The 22,843-nt window shown below is 36.0% G+C and overlaps 1 protein-coding gene across 14 annotated transcripts in view; it reads right to left on the bottom strand.

The window, feature by feature from the left end:
- AKT3 (AKT serine/threonine kinase 3) overlaps positions 1-22,843 on the bottom strand; it is a 301,843-nt gene that overhangs the window by 42,181 nt on the left and 236,819 nt on the right. For all 14 annotated transcript variants that reach the window (XR_002336106.2, XR_014817071.1, XM_084978745.1 and 11 more), the window contains 2 exons: positions 13,564-13,778; positions 4,936-5,023 (listed from right to left, as the gene is read on the bottom strand). Coding sequence is in view for 12 of the 14 variants with exons in the window: in XM_084978745.1 (XP_084834871.1) it covers positions 4,936-5,023; positions 13,564-13,778 (303 nt within the window). In the remaining 2 variants the exon portion in view is untranslated. The remainder of the gene's footprint in view (positions 1-4,935; positions 5,024-13,563; positions 13,779-22,843) is intronic.

A 22,843-nucleotide genomic window follows, 5' to 3' on the forward strand; every position in this document is an offset into this window, starting at 1 on the left:
CATGATGTTTATAATATAGAAAGTAAAACACAAAAATGATAGCATAAAGAATGGAAGGGGAAACAGAACTATGCTACTGAAAGTGATATGGTTATAATATCACTTGAATGTACATTGTGATAAGTTAGAACATATATATGGAAAATTCTAAAACAACCTCAAGACAAAAAAAAAAAGAGTATGGCTAATAAGATCATAGATGAGATAAAATGAAATCATAAAAATATTTAATAAATCCAAAAGTAGAGAGATAAAGAAAAATATATAAAGCTGGAAGATTTAAATCCAACTATATAAATAACTGAATTAAATGAAAATGGGTCACAGATTCTACCAAGAGTCAGTATTACCAATGGGTCAGAGAAAAGTAAGGTACGGTCAGTGACCAAGAGACTAAGGCACTGTGTCTTCCTCTCCTCCTGCCATGGGCCCAGATCCTCTGATGGTGTCCAGCTGTTCTAAAGTATGGGCTGTGCCAACCATCTCCACAATGCCCCCGCCCCCACCCCCACCACACCTGCTCAGGCAGGAGGAAGTGAAAAGGTGGGACAGAAAAAGAAAGTTTTCTGGAGACAAAACTTTTGGCCCACAGAATAAGATAGGAGCAAAGCCACAAAAGTTTATCAAGGCTGTCACTCATCGAGTTCAATTTGGTTAACAAAATCCACCTCAGGCAGCACAACGGGAAGCCAAAAAGAAACTGAAGACATATGACAAGAAATAAGAGTTCCAAGAGCTAAATGAGCTATTCAAATCTGTAGCTGCTGCTCAAAAAAATGAAATAAGGGTGCGGATCCTGAATCCATGGTCCATGCATGGGCAGAAATTCTCTTGCGACTTGACTGTGGCAAGAAAATGTGAGGCAAACAGTGAAGACCTTGAAAATCATACTCTGGATAACCAACCGGGCTGGGGAAAAACTGAAAGAAGCAGTGAACAAGAAGATCAAAAAAGAGGAAAAACAAATTCCAAATGTGAGTGTGCAAAGAGTTCCTTGAAGCTATGAAAACAACAAATATGGCTCCTTGGGTATGCTATGGAGGGGACAGGCCTGCAAGCATCCTGACATACTGACTCCTGAGTTTGTACTGTGTTGTACTCTATCCTTTTATCTTTCATAAAAAGAAAGAGAAAGAACAGAAAATTTCATTAGAAGATCTAATTGAAAGAGAGTGTTCTGCCCTAGGTCCCAACGCAACCAAAATAACTCCAGAATCTTTTCCTGCAGAGAAGAAGAGAAAAAGACAATGAAAGACTGATAAACTTGATAACATTTATTAACTGAAATTCATCTCTAGGGAAGACATGTTCCTTTCTCAATATTTTATTTGTTTAATCATTAATTTTTGCACTCGGGACTCAAGAATACGTATCTTAGTCTCTGGTGCATATATAATACTATATTTGTTCTGCTACTGAAATCGTTCCAGCTTTCAGCGCTGTTCATTAGTCAAAGTTGGCTCCTGTGTCCTACCTTCCTTTGTGTTTTTACTTTCTGGCACCACAAATTTCCTTGGGCCCTTCTTTTATCTTCCCCCTCCTGCGTGTGGGATCAACCTCTTCGCCACTGAACTTGGGTTCGCTTGCTGAAGGATGACATGCAGTAACAAAGATTTCAGTGCTAGGTGTGATGGACAACCTATTTAGTGGTAAAAGATGCTTTCTCCCTAAGATCGGAAACAAAACCAGAGTGTCCACTCTCATCATTTCCACCCCACATCATAGAAAGGTCCCTGCTAATACAATAAAGCAAAAGAAAGAAATAAAATTCATACGGATTGAAAATGGGGTAAAGCTTCTTATTTACAGAAGATATGATCATGCAGAGAATCCTAAGTCATCTACAGAAAAGCTGCTAGAACTAAAAGCAACGTCAATACACAAAAATTAATTATATTTCTATTCACAACAATATGAAAATGAAATTTAAAAATACCATTCACATCAGAAGACATAAAATACTTAAGGGTAGGCTCAGACTCTGGAGAGCGATCTCGTCTGAGCCTGCCGGTGTAATAAACCTGAGTTCTCCAAAAAAAAAAAAAAAAAAAAAAAAAAAAAAAAAAAAAAAAAAAACTTAAGGATAAATTTAACAAAATATGGATAAGACCTACACATTGAAAATTATGAAACATAACAGAGTAATTAAAAACCTACCTAAATGGAGAGGTATAGACACCATATTCAAACGCCAACTCTTCCCCTAATTTTTCTATAAATTGAACACAATCTCAGAAAATCTCGGCAGACTTTTTTGTAGTTGACCAACTGAGTATAAAACCTATACAGAAATTTAACTAGATAAATTTGTACTATAAAACCTCGTGCCAGAGAATGTAAAAGCTTAAAGACACTTCAAAGATCGTAATTTTATGTGTGAATAAAACACCTTGTCCATTTCCACAGAGGAGGGAAGCAGCACATCCAGGATGAGAAGCTCCACATTCCAGGACTGAGGTCTTCCGAGTTGGGACAGGATGATCTCCCGAAGCAGCCACTAACTCGTTTTTCACTCTGCCTAGGAAGAGATTGAGCTTTCCCCTAAAAATACCGGTATCTCTACATGTGCCTTCATCTCTAGGTTTGCCACAATAATTTATAGCAAAACGGCCAATAATCATGTAATAAATCTACAAAAATAGTAAATCTCCCAAAGCATATTAATAATACTGTAATAAAAACTGGATTTTAGAGATGAATTAACCATTTATGAATAAATCACACATTTTAAAGACAGAAGGCCCCTTAAAAATGTTTGAAAGCACTAGAATTACAACTGAATTCATTAAAATAGCTACTGGCATTAGTATTCCTATAATTAATTCCTTGTCTGTTAGCGATACAATGCAAACTCAAATAAGTCCAATTGTATTTTCACAGCCTTTCAGAAAGAGTCTCAAAATTTAAGAGTGGTGATGGAAGGAGGTTCTTCTGCAAGTATGTAAAGAAGGCAGAAAACCTCAGCGCCTCATCCAATATCCAGGATATCACCCACCATCCCTGGTGTAAACCCATAGGTGGCATCGGTCGATGATCAGTGGAAACTTTGCTATGGCTGTGCTTCCTCATGCAAGATACTGAACACCTTTGCTCGAATTAAGTAGCAACCATTTTCATCAAAATTCTAACAATTTACACTCGTTTCTCCAGACATTATCTACAGCTATGCTTTGGCAGCCCCTTTTCCTGCTCTACTTGCTTGCTTTTCCAATTCCATGGGCCACAGGAGAGCTGCCAGAGATCTTAATAGTACCTCTACCCTGGGCATGGTCAGCCCAGTGGAGCAGGCAGGATACGCTTTGCTTCTTCACTGTGTGCTAGCTGGGTTCTCAGAGCATTCCCTAGGCAAGGCCGAACGGCAATTAACGCGAGGAGCTGAACACTGATGAGGAAACCTTTGCAGCCTGTCTTACGCTCCTAAGAGGACTGAACAAAGTCCACATTTCGCCCCTTCTTTAAGTTAGCAGTGCCACACTCGCGCTCCACACTGTCTCTTGAACAAACTTTTCTTTCTGTCATAGGCTGGTATTACTGTTGGTGGTGGTGAGGTCCTCCTAGGACAGGGTGTATCAAAGGGATATTTAGTTGCAGTTTGTAACCCTGTGTGCCTCTGACCATCTATTATTTCTAGGAGATAAAACAAGATCTTGACGCTTCTCGGGTATCTGTTTTAGGTCCTTTTATAGTGTACCGACGTTATCAACAGCACACTGCACCGAGGGGCTCCGAATGGACGGACTCATAAAGATCAGCGTTATAACAAAGTGGATGTAAAACTGTCTACAGGACGCTAATAAAACACTGAGCACACTTAAGAATGGTCACGTGCTTCTCACAAGGTTTGGGAAGGATCCAGTACTTACCCCAGCGCTTGACACATGGGAGAAACAGATGTGTGAGTTTAATTGGACTGAAGTTTGAGTAGAAGTCGTCGACACAGTGCAACTATTTTAAACACCTAGTTATAAGAAATGCTTAGAAAATCACCACGCTCCCTATTACCGTAACATAATACAAAAATGAAGTATTCGTCTTACTTCCTCATAACTCATACATCATCCGATCTTTACTTTAGGGATTAATGAAGAAGAATATCTGGCACAAAACAGACAAATGTTGCTGATTGACATAAGATTTGAAAAAATATGGAAACTTGGAACATAGTGAAATGGAAGGACAAACTACACAAAATGACAGGATAAAAATTTTAAATGCGGAATTACATAAAAATTTCATACTAAAACTTTTATATGAGCATTTGAAAATCAAAAACTCAAAATCGGTGTCTGTACTAACAATATCTGAAGTAGTAAAAATAAAATAAAAATTTATAAGAGAGAACAGATGTAATGCTTCCTATTTCTGCACTTAAATAAAAATTACAGGATTAAAAACAAGTACTAAGCAGATTACAACAAAAAGAAAATTACATAATTTGCAGCATTCATTTTGTGGATCTTCAAGTCCTGTTTCAAATAACTGAGAAGTTCCAAGAAGGCAAATTTATTGCTTTGTTAAATATTAAAACCAAATTGCTTTAAATTCCTTTTAAAATGAGAAACTGTATAAATAAATATGAAGAGTTCACTTTACAATGAAAAGCATAGAAAAAAGTTTTAAATTATGATTTTCTAGTTAGTTTTCCTCAAGAATAATATGAGTGTCTTTACTTTTTCTGAATTAAGGAAATGCTGAGATGTAAACTAACAAATTATTGTGATAAAAAAATGATCACATTGAATAAAATTTAAAAACGCATTTGGGGCGTCAAAAATATCAATAAAATTGCATGCTAAGAAGTTCAATATTCCATTAAATGAGAGAGTAAAAATGAAAAATATCATTACATCATTCCGTTTAATTCACTTAAATTTTTTGTCCTGTAAATTCATTCTGTCAGGCCAAAATAAACACTATGCCGTGAAGATAACCTACCTTTTTATCATATACATCTTGCCAGTTTACTCCAGAGAAGAAACTGTGCCTCATAATCTCCTTTGCATCATCTGGTCCTCCACCAAGGCTGTGAGGACAGAAATAACATGAAATGAGTACAGGACGTTTACATAAGCCCAAGGCATAGCGAAACGGTTTTTGTGAAATGTAATTTTCTGTGCATAAATAGTTCTTATGAAAAATAACCATAAAAATAAAAAGCTTTCCGCCGTGAGATCTATGTATCCGAATATGCTATTAAACAATAACTAGCCTCCGGATGGGATGGTATTTGAAAAGAGCATAGGCTTTGGAGACAAAGCTGAAACAGGCGACTAGCTCTGGACTTCATGAGATATATGACAATGAAAAAGTTGCTTAATCTCAGTTTTCTCATCTGTAGAGTAGGGATAATAATACCAGCCTGGTGGATTATTGCAAGGGTTAGAAATAACATTAAGTATCTAGCACAATAAATGGTAGCTACTGTCAGTTCTATAAACTAAATTTATTTTAGAATGACTCTAGTCAAAATGCACACTTAAAACTTCTAAAAATACTGGATGACTGGTTAGAAAGAACAATCTGGAGAGCACTGCTGACAGACAAACTCTGGACTATTTTCATATCTCAAAAGAATTTCCATAGAAATGACAAATTTAATCCATGAAATATCGCTGAGATGTAATTTGCTATGCAAGTTTCAATGTGAATTAAAAATTTAAAAATACACCCATCCCATCTTTGAAGGTACTCTTCTTCAACTAATACCTGACACAACATGAAATTCAGGTACTTTCTGCCTTCTCAATTTCATACGGTGCATACTAGTCATTACGAAGAAAGAAGGAGAAAAACAAAACAGAAGGAAGATGCGAGGGAAAGAGAAAAAAGAGAAAAAAGAAATGGCAGGGAAAGAATGAGGAAAAGAAAATAAAGGCAATTATTTAAATATGAATTTGATAGAGCAAGTTTCGTTGGATCTTACTCATGGTTAGGGATGATGTGCACTTAACAATCAGCTGTCTGGGGAAATTATGCAGATATAATGCATGTGATCTATACATTTATTCTTAATTTTAATGATATAAAAATGTGAAGCACAAAATTTACAAAGAATACTAAAACATACAATGTTTGTTATTATAAATTAAACATTTGGATTTGAACTCCAAAGCCACCAACTGACTCATAAGTAGTTCTGACATGAATATTGGCTAATATTTCTGTTTACGGTAAAGACTAAGATGAAAGTGATACAACAGAGACATATGTCAGAATTTAAGTTGTCAGTTATGTGAGTAACTTCTTTGCTGAATGGTTAAGAGCTCTGCAAGAGTGGGAGACTAGTTCCTCATTTTTGTGCTGTTCACAAAGTAACAGATACAGATACAACAGATTTTAAAATTTAAACTGCATTGTAGCAGAGGAAGGACAGTCTCTTCCAGGAGTGGTGTAAAAGAATGAAATCAGAACATTCTCTAACACCACACACAAAAAGAGGGTCAATATGGATTAAAGATCTAAATGTAAGGCCAGATCCTCTAAAACTAGAGAAAAACATAGGCAGAATGCGCCTTGATGTAAATTAGCAATATCTTCTTTGATCCACCTCCTAGCATACCGACAATAAGAACCAATATAAACCAAGGGGGCCTAATTAAACTTGAAAGTTTTTGTTTTGGTTTTTGGTTAAAGTCAAAAGCTTTTACACAGCAAAGAAAACCATAAAAAACAAACAAAAAAACCCAAAAGACAACCCACAGAATGGGAGAAAATCTTTGCAAACGATACAACCAACAAGGGCCTAATCTCCAAAATATACAAACAACTCATACAACTAAAAACAACAAAAGGAACAACCCAATTGAAAAACAGGCAGAAGACCTAAATAGACATTTCTCCAAAGAAGATATACAGATAGCCAATAGGCACATGAAAAGATGCTCAACAACACTAATTATTCAAGAAATGCTAATCTAAACTACAACAAGGTACCACCTCACACCAATCAGAATGGCTATCATTGGTAAGTCTACAAATAATAAATGCTGGAGAGGGTATGAAGAAAAGGGAAGCTTCCTACGCTGCTGGTGGAATGTCAATTGGTACAACCACTATGGAAAACAGCATGCAGGTTCCTCAGAAAACTAAACATAGAATTACCAGCAATCTCCCTCCTGGACATATTATCCAGACAAAACTATAATTGAAAAGATACATGCACCCCTATCCACAATAGCCAAGACATGGAAACAACCTAAATGTCCATTGACAGGTAAATGGATTAAGAAGATGTGGTACATATATACAATGGAATACTATTCAGCCATAAAAAAGAAAAATGCCATTTTCAGTAACTTGGCTGCAACTAAGATTCTCAGACTAAGTGAAGTAAAGCAGAAAGAGAAAGACAAATACTATATGACATCACTTATACATGGAATCTAAAACATGGCACAAATGAATCTACCTACAGAATAGAAACAGACTCGCAGACAGAGAGACCAGATCTGTGTCTGCCAAGTGGGAGGAGGGCAGGGTGGGATGCACTGAGAGTTTGCAGTGAACAGATGCAAACTACTACATTTACAATGGGTAAGTAATGAGGTTCTACTGTACAGCATACAGAACTATATTCAATCTCTTGGGAGAGAGCATGATGGAGGAGAACATGATGGAAGTATATATATATGTATGGCTGGGCCACTTTGCTGTACAGAAAAAATTGGCTTAATACTGTATATCAACTATAATTTAAACAAAGAAACTAATATTTTAAAATTGAGTATTTACTCATGAATAAAATCTTTTAATACTGACTTTATTAGAGTAATCTAGTTTCAAATTTGATACAGGGAAAAAGCAAATCTTAATAAACAATGACTGAAGTTTGAAAAAAATTTAAACTTATTAATGTTTCCCTATCACTTTAAGTTGAAACAAAGAACAAAACAGTACTTCAAGCCCCAACTTTACTGTATTTGCCAATTTTGGTGACATAAATACTCCCATTATGGCCAACTTCTAGTTACCAACCTGATGTCACTCAACACAGAAGGAAGAGATGTGCAGAAGCAAAACATTATGCAGTATTTCTAACCTCAAAATACAGGAGCAAAATATACGTTACCTCAAAAGCACACATAAAATTTAACATTGTTAGAGAGCAATGGATTTTAATTCTTTTTCCCTTTGATGTTAATTAATGTTCTTGATTTAACTGTAAGTTTGCATAACTTAATTTTTAATAATGACTGTATTAAGCAACCAGTTCACAAAATTCTTGAAATTTAACAACTAGCTATTATAAGCTGGTACACAACGCCAACTCCCAACACAGCACTGGGTGGGAAGAACAACAAGTAGGTCCTAGAAAACAAACAATTATACAATTCTAACGAATTCTGGAACAATCCAGGATCCTCTGACACACTGTCAGAATGGAAAATAAAACCATTAGCTGGTATCTCAGTATCTGTAGGGACGATCCGTGGTTCTCAGTAATTAGGTCTCCTATCTCAAGGTCCACATAGAATAAACCACACCCCTGATATGGCACTTTTAGATCATAATACTTATGTTCATATTTGGAACGTTCAGACTGGCAACTCTGTATTTAGTTAACACTAGGCACTTCCTGGCCTCACTCTTTTTCTTTCTATTTTAAGTTGAGTTTGTCTCTCCCCTGGTAGAATGCAAATTCTTTTGAGGGGAGAGATCAGCCCTGGATTATCCAAAAAGCATTTTAAGCTTGTGCTTAGGGAGCCAGAAAAGCAAAAACACCAGAAAAAATGCTTCTGAAAAGAATTATTTAACATTTCAAAGTATGCATCAAAGTAGTATGCATGAGAAAAATCGAAACTCAGAAGTAGTTTATTACACTTATGTTATTGTTTATTTCAATAATGTTTTCAATTTGAATTATATATGAGATGGTAGATGAGGTGGGAGTTAGAATGGAGAAACATAATTATTTTATTAATAAAAGATTTTAGTCCAGGTTTGGTTATTCTTTTTTTTTTTTTTTGTCACTTCTCAGTTCTCTAGCAATAGTTTGGCTTTGGATATAGCCAGCATTTAATCTATATTTATAAATACATATAAATCGTAAGTATAGACCACGAATACTATACAAAGTCTAAGAATACAATCTGAGGCTGCCATTTTAGAAGTTGGGAGAAATTCTTTAACACGAGCTTCTTTAAAGTGTGAAACTGTCAAAAATTTCAATGTCAATGACGCCCTAATATACAATTTAAGATTTCAAAGTAATATCAAAATATGATTTTCACTAGGATATTTTTGTTTAAGAGTATCAAATTCCCATAATGGAAAGCCAAATGAATCCTCAGCTACTATGGGTTATGGATTATTAGAAATATCATGGAATTTACATTTTCCTTGTGTTACTGAATACAACTTAAGGTGATGCTTTTCCTACAAAATTTGCCCAGGAAGCTAAAGGAGATACTAATAGAGTAATCATAAAGTAATAAATAATAAGGAAAAAGAGCAAGATGACAGCTAGCGCTTGGAGAGAACTGACAGCAATGTAGCAGAGTACCAGAAAAAAAAGTCAGTATGTAAAATAGCTGAATAGGAATAACGAGGAGGGATAGATACCATAAGTGCTACATTTGCTTGTTTCCAAAGATTTTTCACCATCTTCTGTTGGCTCTTTCCCTTCTTTCAACCTCTTAAACGTCGACATTTTACAAGATTCTGTTCTAGGTCTTCTTCTCTTTATATTCTACTCTATCATTCTCATGAGTCCAGCTGCCTCCTCGCTATCTACAGATTCCTGATCCATATATTCATCTATTGTATTTCTATTAAGCACTGGTATTATTTTAGCTGCCTGCCTGACATCTAGGCTTTCTATAGAAACCTCAGCTTGGTATACCCAAAACTATTATCAACATCCACCCCACCAAGCCTCCTCCGACTACTCCCGCTGTTAATACTACTCCATTCTCATTGTATAAAGAAGACATGGTGCAAAGAGAAAATGGAATATTACTCAGCCATTAGAAAAGCATGAAATAATGCCATGCGCTGCAATGTAGATGGACCTAGAAATTACCATACCAAGTGAAGTAAGAGAAAAGACAAATATTATGAGATCACTAATATGAGGAACCTAAAAAAAAATGATACAATAGAACTTACAAAACACAAACAGACTCAAAGATTTCTAAACAACTTACATTTAACACAGGGGAAATGTGGAGAGCGAGGGATAAATTAGGGGGTTGGGACTGACATAAACAAACTACTGTATATAAAATGGATGAGGGAGCCAAGACATGGAAACAACCTAAATGTCCATCGACGGAGGAGTGGATCAAGAAGATGTGGTACATATACACAATGGAATATTACCCAGCCATTAAAAGGAAAGAGACACCGGCATTTTTAACAACATGGATGGACCTAGAAATTATCATGCTAAGTGAAGTCAGTCAGACAACAAGACACCAACCTCAAATGCTATCACTGACATGTTGAATCTGAAAAAAGGACACAATGAACTTCTTTGCAGAATAGATACTGACTCACAGACTTTGAAAAACTTATGGTTTCCAAAGGAGATAGTTCGGGGGTGGGGGATGCGCTGGGGTTGTGGGATGGAAATCCTATAAAAATAGATTGTGATGATCATGGTGCAACTACAAATGTAATAAATTCACTGAGTAATAAAAAAAAGAATGAAAAAAAATTTTTAAATAAAATAAAATAGATGGGGTAACAAGGATGAGCACAGGGAAATTTACTCAATATGATGTAATAACTTCTATGGGAAAAGAATCTGAAAAGGAATGGCTATGTGTATATATATATGCATACGTATAAAGGAACGGCTTTACTATGCTGTATGCCTGAAATGACGACAACTTTGTACATAAACTATACTCCAATAAAATTTAAAAAAAAGTAATACTCCATTCTCCAAACTAGTCATCCAGGCTGGAAAACTCAGAGCATCCCCGACTCCTTCCACTTCCTCACCATTTCTACAAGTTTCACCAAGTTCTATTTAATGCTATTTACCACTGCTTAGGAAAGACCCCATCTCTTACCTGGACAGTTCCATACGGATTCTTAATTAAATTGCCTACCTGCTCCTGACCTCCCACTGCTGCACTCTATCTATGGCAAAGCTGCCAGTTACCTTTTCATAACACAAATCTTACTACACCATCCCTTACTTTTAATAATTCAGTGGCTTCTCACCTCCTTCTAAATAAAGGTGAAATATTTTCTAAGAAAAACATGAGGTCCTTCCAATCGAACATGTCAGCTTTATCTCCTAGTCTTACCCAACTCACATTCTACTCTCTGGGTGCTGACTTTCTCAAAGGCCATGTGCATCTGGAATCCTAGCTGTTCCTTACATGTAAAATTCTCTGCATGAATGTAACTGCAAATTCCACTCCTTCATGAGCCAACTCAAGTCTTCCAATCCCTTAGACAGCTAATAATTTCAATGGCGTTTGCATGTTGTTTCACCTGAGCATCTCTGAACATATGTTTTGCACCTAGGATTCTCTGAACATCTAGAGCAGAGACTATTCATCTTAGTCATCCTTCCATTCTCAATGTTTTAATGTAGCAGGGGAGGGATTGACATATCTACCTTAAAAGGAAATAACAGATAGTTTAAAAATATCAATTTCTTTAGATAATACCAACCTCAGGGTAGACAAAACTTTAAGAGTTGTTCTGGGCCACAAACAAGTCACTAACATTCTAGAAAGGTAGCTCACATGTATTCACCAATTATTAAATACCTACTATGTGTTATCCTTGAGGGGGCTACAGGGCTGGAGTGGGCAAAATGACAACAAAAGAAATGAATGAGACACAGACAGGAAAGCCAGAAGAAAGAGCCGGAAGAAAAAGATGGGTTGAAAAGTCACTGCCCTTGAAACCTAAGGCAAACATTAGATCTAAAAACCAAATAGTGGAGTTCTTGTGGTGCAGCAGAAACGAATCTGACTAGCAACTGTGAGGTTGAGGGTTTGATCCCCGGCCTCGCTCAGTGGGTTACGGATCTGGCGTTGCCGTGAACTGTGGTGTAGGTCACAGACGCGGCTCGGATCTGGCGTGCCAGTGGGCTGTGGTGTAGGCTGGCAGCTGGCAGCTACAGCTGTGATTGGACCCCTAGCCCGGGAACCTCCATATGCCATGGGTGCAGCCCTAAAAGGCAAAAGACAGAATAAATAAATACCAAATAGATAAAATGGAAATCCTAGCTCTGTTTAAAGATTATCTACAGCCAAGTACCACTTGTGACAATACTTGTGAAATAATCACATCACATGGAACATATTTCAAAACCTGAAGAAAACGGTACACTGTAAAGAAGATACAGGAGAAATCCAAATAGCAAAGGAAACTTGATTTCTACTCTTGTTCTACATGAATTTTATATGAGAACTAGGATAAATCACTTGGCCATCTCTGGGCTTCATTTTCTCATCAAATGGAACCAAGAGCAACACCTATCTAAGATCTCAGTTACTACGACTACACAACACTTGAATGGTTCTTCACAAAGTAAAAAGGTGTTTACATTAGGAGATGTTACAAAAGATCAACCAAAATTTGAAACTGTATACACTTAAGAAGCTTACAATCTAAGAGATTTTCAGAGAAATGCCAATATGTGTATATATGTAGATGGAACAGTGGATATATACATGTGCATATAAACACATATACTGAGGTTTTTTTTTTTTTTTTTTTGTCTTTTTGTCTTTTCTAGGGCCAAACCCGTGACATATGGAGATTCCCAGGCTAGGGGTTGAATTGGAGCTGTAGCTGCCGGCCTACACCAGAGCCACAGCAACACCAGATCCGAGTCGTGTCTGCGACCTACACAACATCTCAGGGCAACGCCAGATCCTTAACCCACTGAGCGAGGACAGGGATCGAACCCGTAACCTCATGGTTCTTAGATTCGTTAAACACTGAGCCACGACGGGAACTCCTGAGAGATATTTTAAAATTAATAATTTTATGTCTGATATATAAAATGTATGTGTAAATAAATACATAAATATGAACAAAGAATACTATAGCTCATTAAGCAAAGAGCTGAGGATTCTTCAGGTCACAGTGTTGCTACGAGAATAGAAACACAAAGAATGTAAAGATTTTTTTTTTGCCATTAATCTTTTCATGGCAAAGAATTATCTTCAAACGGCAAACAAAAAAGTAGTTAGATAACAGGTTGGCGTGGGAGGAGAGTAAAAGACAGTTCCATCCTTTTTATAACAGAAATCAGCATAGACATCAAGGGCCAGAGACTGAAAGGAAAAAAAAAGGGATCCTCCTATCTCCACAACAGCAAGCACCATGGCAATTAAAAAAATTGTTTGCTCATAACACTCTCAGAATCCTTATTTGGTAAAATCTGTATCAAACTTCCAAGTTAGGAAAGAGTTGAGGAAATCTTTGAAATGTTCTATATTATGCAGTTAAAAATAAGTCAGCGTCTCCGTGGGAAGATGTGTACACCAAATACATTGCTTCTTGGAGTTAGTTATGTTTGACTTAATTTCCATATCACAATTTCTAACCACATTCATCAGCACCCCCTGCGTGTTATTTGTGGCTTACCGTTTATTTGGATCCTTTATCAAGAGCCCTGAAAGCAATGATTTTGCATCTGAAGAGAGTGTTCGAGGAAATTTAATGTCTTCCATTAGAATTAGTTCAAAAAGTTTCTCGTGATCCTGGTTGTAGAAAGGTAACCTCCCACACATCATTTCATACATGACAACCCCAAGGCCCCACCAATCCACGGCTCGGCCATAGTCATTATCTTCTAACACCTGAAAGGAAAACCAGTGAAAGATTAATTATTAAAATTATTCATTTTTTTAAAAAACCCAAACACACAAAATATAAGTTAATTATTTGGTCACAGAACATGGGATCGGACCTTGAATAGGGATGGCATTTAGGAAAGGAAACGGGCAGCAGCAAGGGGCTAGTCACGGCCTGGCCACCCACCACCCTGGCTGGCACCCGCGAGGCACCAAGTGGCGTCCGTGGCCAAGCTCAGCGATGAGCTCCTGCAACCTTCACTCTCCTGCTCTGGGGAGAGCCCACTGGGTCTGCCCCAGGAGCGCAGGCCACGGCCACCCCCAAGTCTTTGGTTTTCATCAGCGCAGGCAGCTGCCAGAGGCTGAGTCCACATGGGGGGCCCAGAGAGTAAAAGATTAACTATTACACATTAACTTTTAAAGCATTATTTTTAAAACAAAAGATTTTTACATAAAAATGAATCACAACTTTCAAAGCCTAGGTAGGCTATTCTGGGATCTTGACATTTAAACTATGAAGCATCCTATAAAAGATACAAACCACACCAAATACGCGAAATGTTTAATATGCATTCAGAAATGACTGGGTACCACAAAGGTCATGCAACAGATTCTAAGGAAGTGAGTATATGAGTGCCTTGGGGATCAAATGAAAACTACTGCATGTTTGTACCTTTTCTCTTTGCCCTACTTCATTTTGCCTTCTGGTTCCACTAATGCAGAATTTAAGTAACACCTCAGAGATAAACTGTGCTGATCACATAGCATACAATGTGTCTAACAGACTCTGGCGCTGGGAAGGACTATCTGATACAAACCAAACAGGGAAAGACAGAAGTAAACAAAGGCAATGTACTCAGAAGAATCCAGGGCAGGGCAGCCATGAAAATAAATACGGTCACTTTTGAAGGCTCTGACATGCTTCAACTCTTTCAGAAAAGATGTAGTCGACAAAGCGAATATCAAGATTTCTTGTTTGGGCTGTAATAAACTTTAGGAAAGTTTCAGTACCTCGCAACAAAAATTTCTATTAAAACACAAACAGTAAAAAATCATGGACTCAATATCTGTGGTATATGCACTTAAATTTATTTCTCAAAACACAGTACCTGCAAAACAAATTTACTAAGAAACAATATGCAAGTATGTGTTAGGCTGTGTTAGAGTAACGTGTTCAAACTGAAACATGATAACTTGCCATTTGTCCTGGAAAAACTCAATTTACCTTTTTACTAGGAGTCTTCCTCATCCAATGGAATTATCTTTATCTATTTGGATCTTTCAATATTTTATATTAAGGTACTATTTTGAATAACCTTTTAAAGGTTATTTTAGCTGATCCTTTTAGCCTTGGGATAAACAGATCAAGAAAACCATATACATGAAATTTATCAATTAAAAGATCCTATAATTGATTATATTAGAGAAAATGTGACACAGAACTATGTAGTACTCATGTTCTGAATTTTTTTCTTTTTTCTTTTTTTGTTTTGTCTTTTGCCTTTTTAGGGCCGCACCTGCAACATATGGAGGGGCCCAGGCTAAGGGTCCAATCGGAGCTATTGCTGCCAGCCTACACCACAGCCACGCCGGATCCTTAACCCGCTGAGCGAGGTCAGGGATCGAACCTGCAACCTCCCGGTTCCTAGTTGGATTCATTTCTGCTGTGCCACGATGGGAACTCCTAAACTTTCCAAGTTTAAGTAAATACACTGTTGAAGATGACTCCTATGTGACTTTTATTTAAGATTTACTCATAATTTCATAGAATGGCTCATGATATTTTTGACAGTTACACTGTGATTATTATAAAGACTAGGAAAGGCACTTTGGTGGATAGAGTAGAGATGGAGAAGAAAATAATTTCAAGAAATTACAAAAGACGCTACCCAAAGATTCAGCAGTGTTTTAAAATTCCCTGAACAGATTTTTTCCTTCCAGTTTTACCAAGACCGACATCGGGATTACTACAGTGGCTTTAACGAACATCTAGCACCTCATGTACAAATAAAAAATTAAAGAATTACAGAATACTTCCCTTGTGATGAGAACTCGTAGGATTTATCCTCTTACTGATTTTCCTGTGTAACAGACAGCGCTCGTAATCACATTGATTATGCTGTACATTACCGTTTTGTGGCTAAAGATAACTGGGAGCTGCACTGACAATACACAAACATAAGTCCCGTTTCTATATTTTCCAAAACCCTTTTGTAAATAACAAACTGAGATATTTTTGGGGAAAACAGCAAATTCTAGTTTCTACCTTAGCCAAAAACACTTAAAATTTCTTGTTTGAAATGAATAATATGAGACATACAGAAAATAAGAAAGCAGAAGGAATTCTACTGTATACTCAAAGGGAAAGGCTGTATATATATATATATATAATTCTGAAAGACCAGTAACTTTTGAATCTATCCCATGTTCAATCACCAGACTGCACTGTCTGTAGGCCTTTATCTAATAGATGCAGGATTTTACCTAAGAACAAAAAATTTTTAATCTTTTCACTAAGTAACCTTTTACTACATTCCTACACCACCAACAAAACAGTGGCGCACACACAAAAAGAGCCAAATGTGGTTTTTAACCTCTTTTTTCATAAAACCATAAAAAGCATAAAAGCTGGATTAACTGCCTCCCGAACCCACATTTCACCAGCCGGGTTCTCATCCCCAGCTGGCAAAACTGGCAATCCTTTATTTTTGTTTAAATACCTGGTTTGCAGCCAGAAGGGAAAGGGAGTACATAAAAAAGGGGTTTTATTTTTTGAAGAGAAATAAGCAACTGAAAAATAAAACTGCATTGTAAAAAAATCTGTTTGATAAAATAAAATATATTTTATTTAGCTTTGTAAAATGAACATGGATTCTCAAAGTGGTTTTGCTTCTGAACATATGAGCTTTAATTGATATACACATACATAATGCTACAATTAGAACTGTTTGTTGTATCAGTTTGTACTGAACAAATGTGATGTAATGTATTATCTTAACTGACATGTAAAACTTAGGCAATTTTTAAGGAGAAAATACCCTAACAATTCCACCAGTCCTCTTCTAGGAGTTTTTGCTATCAATTAAAAAGAAAGACTTTTGCTGGAGTCTTACTTCAAAACAGCTGGAAGATGAAATACACAAGAAATAAAAATAAAAGTGATTACAATATTCTACATGTGGATACATAATATAAAACATGCTACTACCATTCATACATTTTTTCTCTCTCCTTAGATCTAAATTATTTCAAAATACAATCCAGAGTGAAATGAAAAATCCATAGCCTCTTTTGCATTATTTTTGGAAGATAATTTCTCTCCCTACTCGAAACACTTTTTCCAAAATTACAGTAATATATAAAATTGACAGTCTTTAACCGAAGAGTTGCAGTTCCTTCTGGCTACCTCTGACGATTGTTTTTCCCTTAGCATTAAAAAAAAAAAAAAGAAGTATCATGAGGGCTGATCCAAAGGGTAGGATAAATGGTAATGGAGGGTTACAATAATGGTAAAATGCATTTCAATTCCTTTACAAAACAACTTATCACATAATGTGGAGATATAATGTGTATATGTGCATATATATGATATATATATGCAGATCAAAAGCTGCTCCCAGAGAAACAATCCACTGGAAGACGACTTATCTTAAAGAAATAAAGGAAAGAATGTATCTCTTTTCCATTAAATCAAGTTGAAATATGAATGTAGTATTTGGTACTTCCCTCTATTCTTTTTGTCCTCTGTAACCAGAGATGCAGCTTCACTTTATAACGGCATTTAACACAAATGCCCAAACAGAGATAAAGAACAAGTGGGGATTTGGAACACTGCAAGAATGTAAATGTTAAAAAAATAATGAGAGGTCACGTCAGTAAACACCCAAACAGAAAGCAAGCTCTAGGAAACAAGGTTCGGTTTCAATTTTTCCACCAGGAGACAGAGATTGCTTTGCTTTCTGATCTAACAAAATCTAAGATTCAGGGAAGTCACAGCAGGTTATCAACGACCACTAAATGTACTGGTGATATTCGGATAATATTTGGTAAAATTCGATGCAGACACTCCCATGTATAGGACAACCAGGTAAGTTTTAAAAAAATCACTCAGCTCTTGAATGGTTTCTAATTCCAAAGAATGACATTAAATAATAAACTATGTATTTTAAAATAATACCATCAGTTAAAAGTTCCCAATGTAAATATTTATTTGGCTAATGGGCACTTCCAAAAAGCATATTCATTCCAATATTCTTTTACCAATTAGGATTCACTGGGAGGCTGAAGGAACACCTCCCTCAGCTTGTTCGCCAGGCCACACAATACTCTCAAGACAAGCAGTTAAGAGGAGGCTATGGATGCCCTGGAGTGGCTTCCTGCTCAATCAATAATCCTGACAGAACAGATGGGGGAAAAAATTAAACATCTAAACAAACTGTCTGTACACCTATGTTGTGAAAGTAAACTGCGAACTTGGATGAACCAATTTACCACTAATTCAAAAAAATTTTTTCCTGGTAACCTTATATTTCAGGTAACTGATATGTGTGTGTTTAACATACAAACATACATTTACTACTTTATAACTTGAAATACTTTAAGATTCCTAACATCAGAGGAATGTGCTTAAAAAACAAAAAGACTTAACAAATTTTCTAATTCAGATTCTAAAATACGTTTGTAGCTTCAGAACTAAGTATTTCATAACCATTATGAATCCCATAGTTTATGGGCATTTTCTTCATAAATATGTATTTTATATCCAGTTTTTAACTGCTCTAGTGATTCCAAAGAGATTGAAACTGTAAATGCCATTTGTTCTGAATTAAGATGCTGTAAGCTTTATGGCTACCTCTAAGCCTGCACACACACAAATACTTGCATGCAGCTCACATCGGACTTTCAAAAGCATTCTTTGGCTAGAACAGGCAACACTTTTGAACAAGAGGGATACAATAGTGGTGATCAAATCATACTTAGACATATCTTCCCAGAGAGTTCTATACTTCTTTTTATCCCAAAGTAACAGACATTACGGGATTCTAAGAAAATGGGTCTTTGTAACCAAAGGAAAAATGGCCTTTGTCAAATGCTACAGGTGATCACTAGTGTTCGCAGTTAGGGGTAGCTTTGTAAATGTTCTCATGTTTCTGAGACTTTAAAATTAAACTTTGCACTGAAATTAGAATCATTCCAAAATACTGAATGCAAATATTCAGATTGTTAAAACCAAAAGACCACATAACACTGAAAAGAACTTGAGGTGAAAAATACCACTACAACTGACAGAACTGTAGGGAAGTTTAAAAGCTGCTTCTTAAAAATGTTGAGAGCCATTATCACTGAACTAAATATACCATTTTTGTTCGTATTTAAACATGATCTAATTTACAGACAAAATAGGATGGTTTTTAACATTATCTAGAAACACTGAAAACAGTCAACTCCTGATAGCTGTTTCTTAAGTGTAAATTCTAACCCAAAAGCAGACAACTTCGAGGTAGACGAGTCACTGGGCTCCCCTTACTTAATTCTTCCCTTTAACGCTGGTGATGAGGCCTTTTCAGAACCATCTGGAAGATGAAGGTTTTCAAAAATACTTTAAGAGGACAATGGTTACACGGACCATTCATAATCAAATAAAATATTAGGGACGCACACAGTTTTAGGAAAGCTACTAAAACAACTTTTTATTTTTTGTAAAAAGCTTAGAAGGTTTAAGATTTAGTTTCACAATCTGTTAGAACAAGTAGAATTTTCTCCAAGGGTAATAAGCAAAACGTAACTATGAGTGCTCCTATTTTTATCTACAGATAAAATGTGCAAATGTATATAACTTTGGCCTTATTCATTTATTTTAACATCCCCTAAAGACAATACTGACAGAGCCCATAAAATAATGTCTTTTACATTTATTCTTTGTTGTATTGAAAATAAATTTTCATTTAGTACATTGAAAACTACCAACTATCTTCAACCTTAATTTATATGATTCTCTCAACCCATTCTGAAAAAGTATTTCAGATATTGTCAAAATATATATTATAAAGCTAATAGGCTTCAAAAGGAAAGTGAATAACACGATACCAAGCGAGTGTTTTCTAAAAATGAGGTTCTGAAAACTAGGAATGCATCAAAAAAAACCCCCAAAAAACAAAAAAACGCGTTTCAGACACTGAAAAGCAGAGTATTTTACATATGAAATAAAATTATATACATTTTTTCTGAATACAACCATACCAGATACTATGTATTTTCTAACAATCAAGTCATTTTTTGCCATCTTTTTGTTAGTTCTAACTTGATTATCAAATAATTTTTATTTTTACACTATTACAGAAGTGCATTTCTCTAGGTTTCCAAAACCACCTTATTCAACCTTCCCCATCTGTCACCATCTGCTTCTTTTTAGCATGTACTTTTTGTGTGATCACATAAGCATGTGAAAAATAACTAACATTCAGATGATTATCTGCTGGTACATTTGAGGACTGGGCATAATAAAAGTGAACTGCCAAAACGTACTTAACACTTTTAATTTTGTTGGGTCTTGCATGTAAGCTACATTTGATTTTCAAACTGTTTTACAGTTGGAAAGTTGATCAGGTACTGCTAACTCAAGAGCAAAGCTGAGACTCTAAATAATTAGCACTGCATAAAATGGTTTGGATTCAATGAGAGCCAAATCAAATAATAAAATTCAACAGTAAGATTTTATATGTGATTTCTAATTTCTTTTACAATGGTGAGGCGTGAAAATACAGTAGAGATTATGAAAACAAAATCCCCTCAAAACATCTTATAGTCCATACTAGATGACAGGTCAAGTTTATTTCTTTCTGATACAAGAAAGAACAAAGACACTTTAAAACTATATCTACTAAAGCATCTGTAGCGATGGAGCACACTAAATGTGTAGTTTATATGCTTCTAGGACTGCATCTCTGCAACCTTTTTTAAAAAAGACATGGTTTTTCTCTTTAATTCTGTACTTCTCCATCACAAGAAGACAACAAAATTCTTCTAAAAATATCCTTTTTTCAACAAATGGCATTTTTATAAAACTTCCTTATTCTGGTGGTATTTGCCACAAGAAGAATCTTAAGTTCATTTAAAATTTAAGTTCATTTCAAAATCAGCTATGAGTCTGCGATACAGAATAGTCAGATGTACTAGAATATATCAGTTTTAAATGCTCTCTAACAGTGCTTTTAAAGTGTCTTTTAAATACCCTGCATCCAGCTTTAAATAGCAAAGCATTCCTCCCAGATTAACAGTTAAAACATAAGTGGCCAGTTTAAAACATAGCCACTGCGAGATGAATGACAGGTTGCAGTAAAATCTCTATGATGCGTAAACAAGTCTTCGATAAGAAGAGGAGAAGGGAAAATATTGACAGTGAGTCCTTCAAAAGCGAACGGTACTCAGGTACATAGGTAATTCCAGGACTGACAAACAGCTACTACTTATAACTATCAAGAAAAGTCTGGCATCAATAATGGTATGTACTAGAAACTTCAAGGTTCAAAGAAAGTGCGAGATGCCATCTGCAGTAAAAGGGAGAGGCCGGTTTTGACTCTTGCCAATCCCTCCCGAACTCTGACCGTGTACATCTGACCACTTTATGGCCCTGCTCTCAGTTCAAGAGCGATTCTCCCTTTTCCATGAGAGCAAATTCAAACGCCACTGCATCCCGACCCCCATTCCCCGCGTTCAGCCTCCTCTCCTCCTGCCACCAGACCCTCCCGGGGCCTCTCCCTTTCCTTTTACCACGCTGCACGTGACTCCAGAAAAGAAAAGCAATTATTTTCTTGCACAGTGATGATCATTTTCCATATTCTATCACCTTAGTAAATACAGACAGCTACTTGAGGACAAAACCATTTCTTGTGATCTTTGTCTTGCCAGCATCTAACATAACACATGACACAATAATTGTTTCTCTAATGAATGAATGGGTGTTCTTTGGTAAAAACGGTCCGTATTGGAGACCTGAAAAAAAGGATTTACATGCTTGTTTTTAAAAGTAAGAGTAAACACGGTTACCCTGATTTAACAAAATGCAGTATTTGACACACCTAAAATATAAAAATTAAAACTGCATGAGAAGTTAGTCATCTCAAGATTTGTCACCCTCAATTAGCAACCACAATGGATCACCCTCCCCGATAAAAATAAGGTGTCAAGATTTTAATTATGAATTGGTGTCTATCAGCCATGGCGCATATAAACCGCTTTTAAAAACCAGACTTCTGTAATATTTTCTTAAAAAAGGTATACATTTTCTTATTTGTCTTTAAAAAGAAGTGATAATTCCTTGGGAATTGCAGACTTTCTATTTAGAAACAATTGGACTCTTCTTTCATTAAATTCTTGGTTTTGTTCTTCAGTTGATGATATTTGCATATAAAATGCTATCTGTTTCTTAGATCATCTCCTTCTGAAAGGAGATGTACTATCTCCTTCAGAAATAACTTCCTCTAATCGTGACAACTTAATTTTTTATTCTAGAGATGGGAAATGGATAGCAAGGGCGATGGAACTCCAGAGAAACAAAGATCTCATGACATCCACAAAAACAATCCTACTCTACAAAATATCGCCTTGGACTTGAATGGACAAGAAATAATGCCACTCACCTTTCACCTAATTCTGCCACAAAAATGGAAAATTTTAAACTCCAGATTTTATAACGGAAAATTTTATTTTTGGCAGCCCTCGATAAAAAAATATTTGGAAATTTACTGTGAAAAAACTGCCAATATTTCAAATTACTAGTATTTCTTTACAATTACTCAACATTCTTGAAATGTAAACTGAATCTCTAACCGAAAAGAACCACTGTAATAATAAACTGACATAAGTTACTACATGTAGAAGGACTGCTAGTATCATTTAGAATATATTCCTTTTTCCTAATTCTTCTCATTACCTTTTCCTGTTGAGCATTTACAAAGCATCTATTTTAAAAATGACAATCATTTACATCTATAGGTGGCCTAGAAATTGTGGCTTTTTGGGGTCATGATGTATGCAGTTAAAAAAAATTCTGATCCTCAGTTCCCTCACCT

The sequence above is a fragment of the Sus scrofa genome, chromosome 10 (assembly GCF_054392235.1).
Source record: "Sus scrofa isolate SSC_HxYL_T2T_F1_AM1 chromosome 10, Sscrofa_HxYL_maternal_Yorkshire_Landrace_v2.0, whole genome shotgun sequence".
NCBI classification, from domain to species: Eukaryota; Metazoa; Chordata; class Mammalia; order Artiodactyla; family Suidae; genus Sus; species Sus scrofa.